The following is a 17,479-nucleotide window of genomic DNA, read 5'->3' on the forward strand; positions in this document are numbered from 1 at the left end:
AAGTCCAGGTGAGGACTGGAGGCGCGTTTTCCTTCTCTACCAAACACCAAGTTTCCTTACTGTTTTTTTCCATGCAGTAGATTTATTTCTCACCCTTCTTTATAGGAAGGTGAGGCAACATGGGACATCAGCTTATTGCTGGGGTCTCCAATATGTAGGCTCCAGGACTGATGTCATTCCTTTCTTTCTCGAGCAGCCATCCGCACAGGAGTTTAAAGAAACTAGGGTTGAGCCAGTGCCTCAGAGGCAGAAGCTGGCTTCATTGCTCTGTGAGTGTGTTCCTCCTCTGTGGGTTCTGTACTTTGTCAACAGTTCATGGCTTCATTTTAAAAATCCAGCTCTGCTAGTCATTTTCACTGAGATGCTCTCCACGGCAGTCTCCACTACAATGCCAAAAGTGGAGGAGATCTTTTAATGTCACTGCAGCCAGAATGATCTTTCCACATTTCAGGTCTGATGGAGGTGCTCACCTTCTCAAAATCCTCCAATTTCTTCTCATTGCTCTCAGGATGAAGGCAAAACTTCACATGACCTGGGAAGGTCTGTAGGTCTGGTCTCTGGCTGCCTCCCAGCCTCACTTCACCCAGCTTAACCAGATTCTCTCCACTCTGGATTCAGGGTCCCCCACTCGGTTCTTCTGACTCACTCAGCTCCCTTCTGCTACAGGGCCTGTATGCCTGCTTTCCTGGGGATGGAATGCCCCTTCTCCCTTTCTCCTCATTTTCTCTCATTCTCATCTCCTGGGTCACCTCAAGCATTACTCTCTCAGGGAACCTCTCCCTGTCCTTCTCTGGGCCAAATCTCTTCATATTCTCATTGTCCATGCATTTGTTTTCAAGTATGTACCACAAACATGCATCTATTATATGATGATCACTGTACTATCAAGGAATTTGAAAAGAGAAATAAAAATTGACACCCAAATGCCTATCACAGCTTCCATTTTACATATTTGGGTATTGATTTTTGTTTCCTTTTATGGGTTCTTTGACAGCATTATTGGTATATAGTAGGAGCTCAACTAATATTTATTAGTTGAATAAATTTTCTAATACCTGCTCAAGCCAAGTAAAAGTTTTCCTTCTGGGTTTCAGGGACTCCATTGCTTTTTTAGTTTCCCCTCCCTCCTCCTTCATGGCTTGCTTCCTGGAGTGACTGATGCGTTCTGCTCCAGGTTCTAGGCCAGACATGCACAGCTGTGTCAGCAGGGTAGCCCTGGGTTTTAAAGGTCACCTGTGTAGATCAGAGCCCCTCTTCTGTGATCAACATCTTCCTCCTCCTGGTATGATTTAATGTAATAATCTAGTGGCTCCTCCATTATAATAAATGTTCGAAGGCAGCCTCTCCTAAACCCTGGAGGCCAGCAGACAGCATGTTGCAGGCCCTGCCCGGGCGCCTTGGTCTGCTGCACACACTGCACGTCTTGCTTCTCTGAATCTGAGTTTTTGCCATTTTCCCCCATTTTGGAGGCATCCATGGGGCAGAAGGAGTGTGTGCCTTGTTATTAATTCACAGGTCGTTTCAGGCCTGGAAATCTAAAGCCAGTGAAAAGGTTTTCAGTACATGGGTATCTGTCAACTTTTCTCCCCCAAGCCTACAGCTTCTAAAGGGCCTGTAACTCAGCATTTATTCTTCCCTACATTCAGCACCAACACATTTTATACCTGTCTCAGGCATGCTGGGCAATAAAACCTGGTTCTTCTTTTTAAGCCCTTGACTTAAAAATGAACATTTCCATCTTGTTGAAAAATTAGTCTTGTGATCAAGGTTTGGTTTGCATTAGCAATTAAGTGTTTACCCAACAAATATTTATTGAATAGCCACTAGACCACTCTGCTAAGCACTGGAAATATGACAGTGAATGATGGAGACACATGGGATTTTTACTCTAGGTGGGAAGGGATGTGGCGAATGTGAAATTAAGAGAGGTGTGTGTGTATGAGATGCCTTGAGAGCATGTAACAGTCAAATCATATCATGAGGTCATGGAGGTGTTCTGGAGGAAGTGCTGTCCAAGCTGTGACCTGAGTGATGAGTAGGACCTGGCAGGTAAATAGAAAGCTGACAGGAGGTCCCTGAGACAGTAGAGATTCGGCTCAATTGAGCTGTGGAAAGGCAGAGTGGCTGGAATTCAGTGATGGAGGCATTAGAGTAGCAGAAGATTGCCTAGAAGGACAGTAAGGGACAGACCTTGACGATCCTTGAAAGTCAGGCCCTGGAATCTGGACAATATTCTGAGGGAAATAGGGAGCATGGCATTTGTGTTTTTAGAGTGGTCCCTCTGACCATTGTGTAGAAAATGGATTGAAAGGAATTAAGAGTGAAGGAAGGGAGGTGGTTCAGAAACCTCTACAAATGAGAGGTAATGGGGACTTGGATGAAAATGGTGCTGATGAAGATGAAGAATAGTAAATGGCCTTGGTGGCAATAGTTAACAATATTGTATCACAGCGGTTCCCAGCCTTCTGGCCATGGGTGGTGCTCATCTGTGGCCTGTTAGGAACTGGGTCACAGAGCAGGAGGTGAGTGGTGGGTGAAAATTAAATCATTCCACCTCCCAGTCCAAGGAAAAATTGGCTTCCATAAAACCAATCCCTTTTTGGTGACAAAAAGGTTGGGGACTGCTGTTGTATTATATACTTGAAAGAGCAGACTTTACATGTTCTCAACACACACACACAATTCTGTGGTTATGAATGTGTTGACCAACCTTATTGTGGCAGTCCTTCTACAACATATACTTGTATCAAGTTATCACATGGTATACCTTGAACTCACACAGTTTTATATGTTAATTATACTCAATGAAACTACAGAAAATGGCTCTTGGTGCCCGGCCGATCCTCAGGCTCTTGAAGACCCACCCCTACCTACTCCAGGCTCTGCCTTGGGCACTGACACGGCCCTGGCATGTAAGGGGCCTCGGCAGTGTGAGCAGGCTTGGTCTTACATGATTGTCATACCCCATCCTGACTCTTTGACAGTACAAGCCAGTTAGGAGCCCTGGAGGTTTCCCTCAATGGTCGTGTGGTCTCCTTAGAGGTAAGGGACCCAGTGCTGGAGTGAAGTGAGCTGTGAAGGTCTCTGGCTTAGAGCTCAGTCCGGGGACTCAGGCAGCAGCTCTTTCTGCCAACCTGCCCTCTCCTGGCACCTTGCCCGGCCCTCAGCCTTCCTACCACTCAGATGAGGTCCCCAAGAACGCGAACCTTGGAGTGTTTGGACTTGATACCTCCTCAGGTATTCTCAGATTTCTAAACAGAGTTTTACTGCACATGCATTTTTAAAACCAGCACCATTAGTAAAGAAAATGTTAAAAATTCTATTTAACCCTACACACCAAATGTCAAGGCTCTTTGTGGAACAAGAGCAGGGCTTAATCTTGTTAATCAAGGGTTAATCTAGGGTTAATCATACTTCTCGGGAAGCCACAGACCGAAAGGGCAAAGTTCAGACGGTTTGGGCATGATCACCATTTAGAGTAATTCTGACCTGACATTTCTCAGGCCAGTGTCCCTCTGGCTTCAGTCCAGGCTGTAAACCAGGAAGTAGGTTGGAAATCAGCATCTTGATCTCATCACCGTGAAGGGACATCTGCCTCCAGGTGTGTGGCCTTGAGCTGCATCTCCCGCTCCAGCACCAGTTCCCATGATGAGAAGGCGAGACCTCAGGAAAGACTCTGGGGAAAAGGTTTGTCGGAGAAGGCGATGGCACCCCACTCCAGTACTCTTGCCTGGAAAATCCATGGACGGAGGAGCCTGGTGTGCTGAAGTCCATGGGTTCTCTTAAGAGTCGGACACGACTGAGCGACTTCACTTTCACTTTTCACTTCCATGCATTGGAGAAGGAGATGGCAACCCACTCCAGTGTTCTTGCCTGGAGAATCCCAGGGACGGGGGAGCCTAGTGGGCTGCCATCTACGGGGTCGCACAGAGTCGAACACGACTGAAGTGACGTAGCAACAGCAGCAGCAGCAACAATAGAAAGGAACTGGAAGCCAAGAAACATTCACTCGCCCTCCCCACCCGCAAAGAGTAGATAGCTCTTCTTAAATTAAAAATGATACTTCAGTTCAGTTCAGTTCAGTCGCTCAGTCATGTCCGACTCTTTGCGACCCCATGAATTGCAGCACCCCAGGCCTCCCTGTCCATCACCATCTCCCAGAGTTCACTCAGACTCACGTCCATCGAGTCAGTGATGCCATCCAGCCATCTCATCCTCTGTCGTCCCCTTCTCTCCTCCTGCCCCCAATCCCTCCCAGCATCAGAGTCTTTTCCAATGAGTCAACTCTTCGCATGAGGTGGCCAAAGTACTGGAGTTTCAGCTTTAGCATCAGTCCTTCCAAAGAACACCCAGGACTGATCTCCTTTAGAATGGACTAGTTGGATCTCCTTGCAGTCCAAGGGACTCTCAAGAGTCTTCTTCAACACCACAGTTCAAAAGCATCAATTCTTCGGCACTCAGCTTTCTTCACAGTCCAACTCTCACATCCATACATGACCACAGGAAAAACCATAGCCTTGACTAGATGGACCTTTGTTGGCAAAGTAATGTCTCTGCTTTTGAATATGCTATCTAGGTTGGTCATAACTTTTCTTCCAAGGAGTAAGCACTTATAAAACCAGAATATAATATAAAAATGTATAAAGGGATTGTTGATATACAGAATTCCTTTTCTAAGAGGTAATGAAATGATAAGCTTAATGTATAGACTTTACTAAGGATGTGTGTGTGTGCACATGTGTATAATCATTATGCAACTTATTTTTTTTTCTGTTATGACCTAGAGAATAGTAAGCTTAGTAAAATAATTCAGAGAAAGACAAATACTATATGTTATCACTTATATGTAGAGTGTAAAAAATAATACAAGTGAATATATCTGCAAGACAGATTCACAGACATAGAAAACAAACTTATGGTTACCTAAGGGAGAGGTGGGTGGGGGAAGACAAGTTAGGGATATGGCATTAACAGATACGACTATTACATATAAAACAGATAAGCAGAAAGGTTATACTACTGTATAGCACAGGGAATTATACCCATTGTCTTGTAATAATCTCTAATGGAGTATAATCTGAAAAAAATACTGAATCATTATGTTGTACATCTAACATAATATTGTAACTCAACTACATTTTAATCAAATTTTGAAAAAAGGTATCAAGAACACTTCCTGAGTCATTAAGAAACTAAAGAAAGATATGGTAAGAGAAGCAGTCAAGACCTAATTTCTTTTTAGTACCAAAACTTTTTAGATCAACTTGGCCTGAGAGAAAGAGCTGGAAGAACTTTGCTGAGTATTAGCTTCTCTTTCAAGTAAATGATGTAATCTATATTTTTCTCTATATGTCTTGAAACCATGGAAAATTGTGTGTGTGTGTATGTGTTTATTTCTATCCTTAGGAACATTGTTTTGGGAACACTCAGTTTCTAATTATATTGAGGGAAAAGACCCTGAACACCATTTTCCATGCTAATGGAGAAATTTACCTAAGTGCAAACTGATGCAGCTATGTTCTTCCTGCCAAATTACGTAAAGGCTGCAGCTCCTCTCAGCAGAATGAAGGATGACACAGGGCACACATCACACTCAATTCGTAGCTTAGAGTTCTTTTCAAGGCTTTTGCCTGCATTTTATTACCTACTTACTATTAATTTATTACACAGGGTTGCCATATTTTAAAAGTAAAGTGAATGTTTTAGATGGATTGTTTTTCTTTCATTTCTTCCATATTGTTGACTTCTATTTTTTTTTTTTTAATTTAGGCTGTTTATGCTTCTACCTGAGGCAGTTTTTCTTCAGTGATTGCATTAATTGGTGTGCTTCCACTCTAGACATTTTTCAAAACAGGATCCCCACATGTTGAGTTTGTCTTTTATTCCCTCTTATCTACAAATCATTCTTCCCCTGGGGTGATTTACAGAAAGAAGCCTGTTTAGTGAAACTTCTTTGCAGTTTGCCGTAAGGGGCAGTCCCTTCTCAAATGTCAGCTTCTGGAGAAGTAACACTGTAGTAGAGAGAATTTTGTCCGTGACAAAAGGATTAGCACCAGGAACCAGTCTGAGCCTTGCCTGTGGACAGCTGGTTATATTCAGCTCAATCAAGTCTGCATGAAATACCCTGGCCACCAGAGCTGCCTGAGAGTTCACACTGGCTACTTTGTGTTAAACCCTAGCCCTTCTCCTAGCCCTTCCTTTAGAGTTATCCTAGCCTTTCCTTATAGAGTTCCTTTCTAATTATCCTAGCCCTTCCTTACAGAGTTCCTTTCTAACACAGCTTTTTTCTTTCTCTTCTGAGAATAGCTCCTTACATTTCAACTTCCGGTACGCTTAGAACAAAATTTTTTCCCTGGTCAGTGTTGAGCTGGACGACTCACTCCAGGCTCATCGCACAAAAATTCCATGTCTTAATCTGCAGTTTGTGATTCAGTTCAGATCCATAGACCTTGGTGGTAAGAGAGGGGGTGGTGATGGTTGTGATGACCATGTGGGGAAGAGCAGGATAAGAGAGAGGAGCATCTCTTCGTGATCCCTTTTCAGCTCTATTGCTTTGGTTTAAGTGTGACTGCTGAGTGCACTGAAGGGTTTCTTTCTATAAGTACAATCAATAAATGCAAGGAGGATTTTCAGATAGACTCAGACACTGGTTTGGCTACAGTTTTTCTTTATCCCAGATTGTGGGGAAGTGGAGAGAGAGAGACAAAGAGAGACAGAGAGGTAGGTAGGTTCTGATCCTAGAGGGCTGTGAATTTTTCAGAGTAATTACTCTTCGGAAACTATGAATGGCTTAATGGTTGTTTTTGTAGAGTCACTAATTTACACCTCCTGCAATAGATTGAATTACTGGCTCAGGGGTAGGAACATCAGTTAGGTAAGCTTGGATTTAGAGCTTGAATAGAAGAAGGTTAGAGCCAGCCATCTAACTTCCCTAGACAGCGCAGAACTCATCCTAGGGGTGAATGATGCTGTCCTGTCTACTGTGACTTATTCCGGTTCCCGGAAAGCTGCTATTACTTGGCTCTGTTCCTGGAGGCAGTATTACCTAGAGGTTGTGTGGTGTGTGTGCTCAGTTGTGTCCAACTCTTTGTGACCCAGTGGACTGTAGCCCACCAGGTTCCTCTGTACATGGGATTTTCCAGGGCAAGAATACTGGAGTGGATTGCCATTTCCTTCTCCAAGGGATCTTCCCAACCTGCATCTACTGTGTCTCCTGCATTGGCAGCCAGATTCTTTACCACTAGCGCCACCTGGGAAGCCCAGTGCCTAGTGGTTAAAAGAGTGAAATTTGGATCCAGACACTCTTGGGCTCAAATTCTGACTCTGCCGTTTACGAGCTGAGTTAGTAAGAGTGTCTGGTGCATAGTGAATGCTTAATAAATGGTAGCTGTTGTCAGCATTAGCTGTCTTAGTGGTAAGTAGTAATAATAAAGGTAGTGTAGCAGAAGTTGACTGTTAATACCATCCTTAAGATGCCGTTTAGGTACATGACATTTCTACATAGCCACATTGAGTGTGCTAAGGTTTAAGGGGCAGGGTGCTGAGGACTGAGAAGGCCTCTGGCAGGTGGCTCACGGGGGTCAGTGTCCTCTGGAGCCCATTCTCTCTCCTCGGCTTCCATTTCCCTGTCCATGCCTCTTTAATTTTTTTCTTTCTCCTATGTAAGATGTAGATAATCATAACCTCTGTCAAATTAGCTAATCCATGCGAAAAAATGAGCACAGTGCCTGAGCTTTAGGAATCACTCAAGAGATATTAAACTTTTATTGTTCAGTTTTTCTCACTATACAGCAATTCATTATTTACCTATTGGTTGGCCTCATGACCTCTTAGGGATAGAGACTGAGTCTTACTCTGTTTATCTCCATCGCAGTGCCTGGCACATAGTAGGGGCTCAAAAACCAGCAGTTGCTTTTAGGAAGTTTCTGGTTTCTTCCTCCTACGGGTTTAGATAGCAAAAAGGAGTGGTTCCAGAAGAAAACGGTGGTAGTCCATAACCATAGCTAGTATTAACTGTGTACTAGGCACTCTGTTAATTGCTTTACGTGTTTTATTTTAAGGTAGGGCAACTGTGTGGGGCTAGTCCCATTTTACTAATGAGAACACTGAACCTTCTAGAAATGAAGACGTTTAGCTGAGATCGCCCACTTGGTCAGTGGCAGAGCAGGGGTTGGAAAGCATGCAGTCTCACTGAAGTGTCTCTGTTGCTTCCCAGAGGTGGGCAGGAAGCCAGGGAATGTGGCTCAGATGAGCGGGAAGTGGCTGAGGCATAGGTACAGCAATGAAAAGGGGCCAGGGCACAGGAAACCCTCCACCCTGGATTCCAGGTTGAATCTTCCTCCTGGCTTTCTGCAGACTGAGGGCTCCTTGGTTCAGCTCTGCTTCCCTGGGTTGCTGGCCTGAGGTTGGCATCCCTACTTTCGGCTGAGGCTTTAGGTACCTGCGTGGAGGAGGTGGTGCAGAGCATTGTTCGCACCATATGGGGCCCTATTTGCATTGAGTGAGCGCTCAGCTGTGCACAGTGTCTCCTTAATGAATCGCATGCCAGTCAAGCAGCGCTATATTTATCTAAGCCCTGGGAGCCGAGTGCCTGCTGTGGTTGGACTCACATGCCCCAGAACAGCGCCTCGCAGGTTGTTCCAGTTTTTCTTGTGGTCAGGGCCTTCAGGCCCTTCAATAATTTGTTCCCTGGCAGAATCAGCTGGTTTCTAGGTGTTCTGAAGCCAGAAAAAAATGTTTCCCTCCTGAAGGAAGGATATATACAGAGAAAAAGTGCTAAAGAAGGACCTTGAAACTACATTTCCTGTGCCCTTGACTTCAAGGCTACATTCAAGCCTTGCAGACAGATGAGGCATTATTTTTCTTTTCTCTTCACGTTTCTCAGTAGAGGACCCACTGTCCTGAGTGTGCCCTGCTCCTGTATCCCCGTCAGTTTAATTTCTTCCATATAATCTAAAACCTTTATGCATTTTTCCTTACTCTAAGAAATACTCTGTTTATATGTACTCAGATCAGAGAGCTTGCCAATGTGCTCAGAAATCAACAACAGGAATTACTGATATTTACTTAACATTTATTAAGTGCCAGCTACAATACTAAGCACTTGAGAGACATTATCTCATTTTTTTTTCACCTCAAAATAACCCTTTCAGTGGGCATCATGTCTCTGTTTTATCAACAAGAATGGTTAAGTTTCAGAGATATAATTTGTCTGAGGCTACACAGCCAGTCTATGCAGGAGTCTAGCTAGACAGCAAAGTTCTTTACTAAATAGTTTTTTACTTCCTTTCTTCTTCCCAACTGTAGTCATTTTCTTCAACTGTTCTTCCCATCCCCACCAAATAAAAGCCCAGGCTTAAAAATTCACACACACACATACACAGACAGGACTGATAAGACTGCGACGATTTGGCTTAATGGTGTAGCCACTGTGAGACACAAGCCGTTTGTGGTTTTCTCAGGGTGTGTGCCCAGAAGTGGGATTGCTGGGTCATGTGGTAGTTTTATTCCTAGCTTTTAAAGGAACCTCCGTACTGTTCTCCATGGTGGCTGTATCAATTTAGATTCCCACCAACAGTGCAAGAGGGTTCCATTTTCTCCACACCCTCTCCAACATTTATGGTTTGTAGATTTTTTGATGATGGTCTTTCTGACTGGTGTGAGGTGGTACCTCATTGCAGTTTTGATTTACATTTCTCTAATAATGAGTGATGTTGAGTATCTTTTCATGTGTTTGTTAGACATCTGCTCTGCATGACTTCTTTGGAGAAATGTCTGTTTAGGTTTTCCTCCCACCCAAATGTTCGATGCAGCACTGTTTACAATAGCCAGGACGTGGAAGCAGCCTAGATGTTCATGGACAGATGAAAGGGTAAAGAAGGGTGGTACATATATACAACGGAATATCGCTCACCCATAAAAAGGAATACATTTGAGTCAGTTCTAGTGCGGTAGATGAACCTGGAGTCTGTTATATAGAGTGAAGTAAGTCAGAAAGAGAAAAACGCATTTTATATATTAATGCGTATATATGGAATCTAGAAAAATGGTGCTGATGCACCTCTTTGCAGGGCAGGAAAAGAGACACAGACACAGAGAACAGACTTTGGACACCGTGGAGGAAGGAAAGGGTTGGATGAATTGAGAGAATAGCACTGAAACATATACACTACCATATGTAAAGTAGATCGCCAGTGGGAAGTTTCTGTACGAGGCAGGGAGCTCAGCTGGTGCTCTGTGACAGCCTGGAGGGGTGGGATGGTGGGCGGTGGGGGAGAGGTTCAAGGGAAGGAACTTACCTATGTCTGTGGCTGATTCACATTGTTGTATGGCAGAAGCCAACCCTATTGTAAAGCAATGATCCTCCACGTAAAAATAAATTTTAAAAAATGCAAGCCATTTCTTCACAGGATTGTTTCTTATCCTTTGTAAAACTTTGGCACCTGTAGATTGTATTTCCCCTCAATGGAATGTGGTATTAAGGTGCTTAACCTGTAAGGTGAATAGCAGGGAGCAGCCCAGATTCCCATGGAGGCAGGTGCCGCAGTCTCGGCCTTGTGAGATCCGTGTCATCTCTGCTGTGTGTTAGAGTCTCAGAGCGTGGAAAGAGAAGAACGCTGAGTTCTGGGTCTAGCCCTGCCGCTGGTGCAGCCTGTGACCTAGAGCAGATCACATCTGTTCTGCTGGTAGAAACTGAACTCAGTTTCCCACAAAGCTGAAATCTGAGTAGAAGGCCTTGACTTGGTCTTACAACCTAAAAGTCTGTTTGCCTTCCCACCTTAGTCAGTAACATTTACGAGACAGTGGCAAAGCTGAGTCTCCACCCGACCCAGGCCCCCAGTCTCGTCATCTGCACAGGAGGAAGCGTGGGCCCGGTGCTCGCTGGCCTCGCCAGCAGCTCTCGGTTTAGAACTCCAGGGAGCTGCAGGCAGATGCCTCTCTCACCCTGAAGAGTTCTGACCAGAGAGGAGTTTCAGTGAACCCAGTCAGGGCTAATCTAAGTGAAAAAGGGAGTTACTGGAAGAATAGTTGTGCAGCTCATAAAATCCAAAATGTGTTAAATAACTAGACACAGGGATGCCGGGAATCAGGGTACCCTCAAATACCTCTTCAGTGAGAGTTCATGAACTTTCCCCCTTGAGCACTGCCTAGGATGACTCCCAACACAGCCCATTTCTGTGATTTTCTGTTAAAAATCATGAATTCTGTCATGGACTAGTCTATTGTGGGAGGGGGTGTTGGGGTGGGCAGGGTCAACCAGCAGCAGGAAGCTGCTGGAGGCCATTCTTGTGGGCAGTACAAACGGTGGGATGCCCCCACACAGGTGCACCCAGAAGCATACAAATATGCGTGCCTTACAGAGAAAGGCCATATATAGTAGATAATGATGTAAATAATGATGTGTTCACCATGGACAGCCACATCTGGGTGTTAAATGTGGGAGGAAGACACTATAGACCAGTAACAGAAATTACAATGTCACTTATTAAATGTTTTCAGGCAGCTGTGGTTAGAGGAAAGAGTAAGGGGTTTCAAAGCAAAAGCCTTGAGGGATGGGCCATCCATTAGGTTAGCTTTGCTGCTGCTGCTGCTGCTAAGTTGCTTCAGTTGTGTCTGACTCTGTGCGACCCCATAGATGGCAGCCCACCAGGCTCCCCTGTCCCTGGGATTCTCCAGGCAAGAACACTGGAGGGGTTGCCATTTTCTTCTCCAATGCATGAAAGTGAAAAGTCAAAGTGAAGTCGCTCAGTCGTGTTTGACTCTTCGCGACCCCATGGACTACAGCCTACCAGGCTCCTCCATCCATGGGATTTTCCAGGCAAGAGTACTAGAGTGGGGTGCCATCGCCTTCTCCGAGCTTAGCTTTAGGCACAAAGAAAATCTCACGGTACTGTCTCACAAGGAAAGTACCACCACTGTGAATTAGGATCCTCCCTTCCTTCCTGCCACGCTTCTCAGATGGTGCTAGTGGTAAAGAACCCATCTGTTAGTGCAGGAGATATAAAAGACCCAGGCTCTATCCCTGGGTTGGGAAGATACCCTGCAGGAAGGCATGGCAACCCACCCCAGTATTCTTGCCTGGAGAATCCCATGAACAGAGGAGCCTGGTGAGCAATGGCCCATACGGTCACAAAGAGTTTGAAATGACTGGAGTGACTTAGCACGCAAGTACTTCCTTCCTGCCAGTCCCTGTCTCATCTTTTCCACTTTGATGGGATTTGGGCAGTGTGTAATCCATTGAGAGTTTGTGTCTTTATTTGTACAATACTCCTATTCCAACAATTAACAACAGCTAACACTTAACCAGGACTCAGCAAGTGCCCAGCAGGTCACGTGTGTATGAGCTGGGCTCCTCACGGTCCTTGGACACAGTGCTGGCACAGCCTGCATTTGTAGGTGAGAAACTGAAGCTTACAGGAGTTAAGGCTGGTGGTGAGGCACCCAGTCCAGTGGTGGACAAAGTGATGGAGCGGCCAGGCCCAGGAGCCTATGGCCAGGTCTGGATTCTGGCCCCTGCACTTCTGGCATGGAGTCCTTGGGCATGCTGCTGAGTCACTGATCTGTAAAGTGGGGATAAGGATGGGTCCTTTACCGTAGTGTGGGGCGGGGGTGTGTGATTTCATAACACAGGCAGTGCCTGGAAGCAGAGTGGTGCTCCGTTATGTTTGCTGTTACTAATAAGGGCTTCAGTTAGTCCTGGGCAGATTAGAGATTGGAACCCAGGCTGACTGACTCCAAAACACATCCTCCATGGCAGAACCTGTCTGGTTCAGGCCTGAGAGGTGCAGTACAGGGGGAAAGGGGAGAGGAGGAAGAGGCAGGGGAGGGGCGAGGGAGCGCGGAAGAGGGGGGCCTCAGAACTCCAGGTTTCTCTCAGCCTTGTCGCTATGACCTTGAACTAGATACCTAGAAAGTTAGCAGCAGTTTCTGGATCCCTGTACTGGATTGAAGCATTGTGGCTTCCCCTTAAGCTTCTTACTTCAGGAGGCTTTAGGAAGGGGCTACTTGGGAAAAAAGAAGAGAAGAGACAGAGAGAGTGACTAAGAAGAGAGATGAAGTCAAAGAGAGAGAGAGAGAGAGAGAGAGAGAAAAGCAGATAAACATTCAGACTGACAGAGAGTTAGTGAATGATACCCAGAAGAAGAGAAACATAGACACCCACTTTGAGACGACAAAGGAAGGAGAGCAAGAGCTTAAAGAAAAGCAAGTGAGAGGCTGGGCGAGGTGGAGCAGAGACAGAGCGGAGGTGGCGGTGCTGCCCAGCCTGTGACTGCGGGAGGGGCAGACCCTGCAGTGTGTCAGTGCTCCATCTGAGCAAGGCACCTCCCGGGCAGCGGGCAGCCCAGGGGCTGGGCCATGGAGGGCTGTGACAGGAGGCCTCTTTATCTGAGTGGGAGACAGGAGCACTCTGCTCTGGGTCTTGCCCAGGATGCCACAGATTGGGTGCAGATTTTTCACCAGGTGGTAATAAAGGCTTGTTTGGAGAGACCTTGGGCTGAACAGCATACCAAGGTTGGGCCACAAGGGTGCTGAGACTCGGGGGCCTAAAGACTGATCTTACACCAGGGGATGGTTTCTATAAAAAGTCTCCTGTATACATTAGACAGACTTTGAGAATCTCTGCAAGGATATCCAGCCTTTGCGCTCATGCTCAGTCGCTTAAGTCATGTCTGAATCTTTGCCAGCTCATGGACTGTAGTCCACCAGGCTCCTCTGTCCATGGAATTCTCCAGGCAACAATGCTGCAGTGGGTTGCCGTGATCCAGGGATGGAACCCCCGTCTCCTGCATTGCAGGATCCATCCTTAATAATTACCAGTTTTACAGTAGGATTGATGAGGAATCTCAGTTCATAAGTAATGCATTTTTTAAAAACAATATCAATGTAGGGACTGTATAATCAGAGGAACAAAAGTTTTAAATTAGGTCCTCAGTACACTCCTGAAATGAGAGGGCAGGGAGAATGACATCCCCTGACATACAGCAGGTATGACCGTGTTCATCCCACAAGTGGGCAGTGGCTAAGGGGCAGGGCAGAATGTTTGAAAATATTTCTCCTTGATGCTTCCAAAATACTTTGAAAACCTGATGACAAGTCTCCCTCTGATTCTTCAAGAAGGATGAAATTATTAATGTCCCTTCAGCTTGGACAAGTTTCATTCCTTTGAGATTCTTCAGGGTTTAAATAAAAGGCAGGCGGGGGATGATTTATTAGGTCGAGTCAGTTGAATGGTACCTGTTGTGTTTGTGGACCTGGGTTTCCCCTGAGAGGATCATGCAGCAGCCACTGCTGAACCAGCCCCCGCCCCTTAAGACCAGGTCTCCACCCCTTTTCAGTTTCCAATCAAGTTTGTAGCTGGCACACTCTTTCAAAGGTATTGCTTTTTGGTTTGAGAAATGATTCAGATGTGTCTTCTTTCAGGCTTTACGAAGGCAAGGAACAGATGGAGTTTGAAGAATCCATGAGACGGCTCTTTGAATCCATCAACAACTTGATGAAAAGTCAATATAAAACAACCATCCTTTTGCAGGTTGGTTTACACTACAAAAGAAAAAAAAATCTGCCTTTTCCCTTGGTCATCTGATAGAAAACAGCACGGTGAGATAATGCCTACTTTTGCTTGAATGGGCACAGCCCTGTGTCAATTGAAGGCCGGGGCTGGCCTCGTGGTATAAGGTATAAGGATGAACACCAAGGACTCCTCGGGACAGCAGAAGGCTTGTTTGTTTGTTTCCCATGAAAGTGGCAGTGCTTCTTCTTAAATAACTCTGAAGCTTTTGATCCCTGGAAGGAAATAGGTCAAACCTGATCCATTTTTAGTGGTGAGAATAGTTAAGGTGTCAGTCTCTGAAACTGTCCACTTTTTAATCTCAACACTGTAAACTCAGATCCCCTTTGGGGTTGAGAGTCTCCTTAATAAACGAGATACTTTGGAGAGAACGGGACCTCTGATTTAGTGGTTCATGATACATATCTACAAGCTCTGTAAATCTTTGAGAAACCTTTGTTTGAGAAAGAGTTTGGCAGCCAAGAGACTGAGTGAAGAGGCTGTTGAGGTTGACCTTCATAACTATCACGGCACTAATTCACAAGTGCCGCATGAGTTGTGAAGAAGAAAACTCGAGCACAATTGATCTAAACCAATGAGTCAATGCACACGACTTCCCCTTCTTTTGATAAGATATCTTTTTACTTGCTAACTTAAATGCCCGCTAGCTAGCTATGCCTGGCATTGCCCGGCCTCAGGTTAGAATGAATGAGGTACTGGTGTTCAGCTAGAATGCAGGTGAGGATGCAAAACATAAGCCTTTCTGGGCGTGTCTGTTGCTAACGTGATGGGTTCCAAACTTTGCAGTGAAATCACATGAGGATCTTGAATTCACTCTGATGACTAATTACCACCAGCATACCTCCTAGTGGAATTGGTATGGAGTGTGACCAGGGAAAAGGGAGTTTGAAAATTTCCCCATTTGATTTTCATATAAAGTGAAGTTTGGGAATCACTCTGCTAATGTGATGGCTTCCTTTGATTTAATGAATGTTGGGAACTTCTGTGTGTGAGTGAGAGAGTGTGTGTGTGTGTGTAGAGAGGAGCTTTGTCTTGTTCATCATTATATCCTTAGCATATAGAAAGTCCTAGTATATAGTTGATACTTGATAAATATCTGTGGAATGAATAATCCTCAGAATAGGTGTTAAGATCTCTGTTTCATAGATATGGAAATTGAAGGGCTCCTATCTGCTAAGGGGTGTAGCTGGGATTCAGATCTCTTCCTGCCTGGCTCTAAGGACCATGTTCTGAACTGCTACATTATATTGTTATTTACACTACACATTTAGTACCTACTGGGGATATGGGGCTTCCCAGGTGGTGTTAACGATAAAGAACCTGTCTGCCAATTCAGGAGACATAAGAGATGCAGGTTCTGTCCCTGGGTTGAGAAGATCCCTTGGAGTAGGAAATGGCAACCCTCTCCAGTATTATTACCTGGGAAATCCCATGGATAGAGGAGCCTGGCAGACTACTGTCCATGGGGTCTGTAGAGGCTATTGCATTGCATCAAGTCTGAAATAGGCTCCAGGGAAGCTGAAATGTGAGGGACAAACAGAGGAGCTGGTTGGCGGGGAGGAGAAAGGAGTCCATGCCCCAGAGAGGTAAAGGTGCCCAGAGAGAGACTATGTGACCTTGAGAAAAATGGGAATAAGTCATCCCACAGCCGTCCTTTCCGATTTCAGCACCGATTTCCCTGTGATGAACTACCTGCGTTTGGGGGGAAGGAATAAAGGGAATGCAAAGGCAGGGAAAGAAAGGAGAAAAGGGAAGCTAAAAGATGAGCCAGTGAGAATGTCTGATTCTGAGAGGACCTGGGTCAACAAAATGTTTCCTTTTGATCAAGCTGTCTGATTTAATGCTGGATTTAACCTCTCAAGGTCTCTGTTTCCTCATCTATAAAACTTTAGTGTCTGGGTGAAGATCAGATAAACACTGTTTGCAAAAGAGCCAATTATAAAATACTATGCAAATGCAGAGAGCTAATAGGATTATTATGGCTTTGACATGAGTCTTTCTGCCCAGGTTTTGATTGTCTGGGTAGCTGTGTTAGAAAGTGGCCTGTGTCCCCTGGGACCTGGGCCAGGTTATGCTGGTTTCTCCTCATAGACTTCCACCCCAAGAGCCATGAAAAGGGACTTTGCCTTTGTAAAAATTTACTCTAAGGGCCAAAGTTAGCTTCTAGGATGAAATCAATGATGTTTTCTGTCTTTTCCTATGGTTGTTGAAAAGTTGTCAAAGAAGAATATAAAGTCATATTCAAGTATGAAGAGCAATACCATCTGAAAAAACCAAATGCTCTTTTAGGGTATGAGGAGAGAGGGGTCAAGGTCACATGATGTCAGCAAACCTCGCACAAGGGGTCTTCTGCAGACTTTGATGTTCACTACTGGAGAAGGAGCTTTGGATGTCAAGCCAGGGAGATCTGAGTGGGAAATGGGCGTCCACACTTGGGCACGTAGCACTGGGCAAGTGATCTCAGTTCCTGGCCTTCAATTACCCTTTTATAAAATGGAAAGCCTGATGTCTGTCTAATTTAGAGGATTATTGAGAGGATTAAAGTAATGCATGTAAAGCATGGTGGGTAAAGCCTGTTACATAGTTCAATTTAAATAATTTTTAGTCATGTATATCTCTTCCTCCTTTCAGTTCAGTTCAGTCGTCAGTCACGTCCAACTCTCTGCGACCCCATGAATCACAGCGTGCCCCGCTCCGCTGTCCATCACCAACTCCCAGAGTTCACTCAAACTCATGAGGTCATTTTCAACAGAGTGGAATCTGGAAGGGAATATTTGTGTTTCTAACCTTGTCACGTGAAGTCAAGCAGGACTTGACTTCAACTAGGACATCCAGTTATTCTGTTAGATCAAGAAACAGATATAAATTTCAAGGAGGATAAGCTTACAAGAACTGACTCTATAAAAAATA

At 45.0% G+C, this 17,479-nt stretch overlaps 1 protein-coding gene across 1 annotated transcript in view; it reads left to right on the forward strand.

Annotated features, from left to right (window-relative positions):
* DOCK2 (dedicator of cytokinesis 2) overlaps positions 1 to 17,479 on the forward strand; it is a 460,175-nt gene that overhangs the window by 102,018 nt on the left and 340,678 nt on the right. Inside the window, exon 23 of the mRNA XM_070357390.1 lies at positions 14,422 to 14,530. Within this exon, the coding sequence (XP_070213491.1) occupies positions 14,422 to 14,530 (109 nt within the window). The remainder of the gene's footprint in view (positions 1 to 14,421; positions 14,531 to 17,479) is intronic.

The sequence above is a fragment of the Bos mutus genome, chromosome 20, assembly GCF_027580195.1.
Source record: "Bos mutus isolate GX-2022 chromosome 20, NWIPB_WYAK_1.1, whole genome shotgun sequence".
Lineage (NCBI taxonomy): Eukaryota > Metazoa > Chordata > Mammalia > Artiodactyla > Bovidae > Bos > Bos mutus.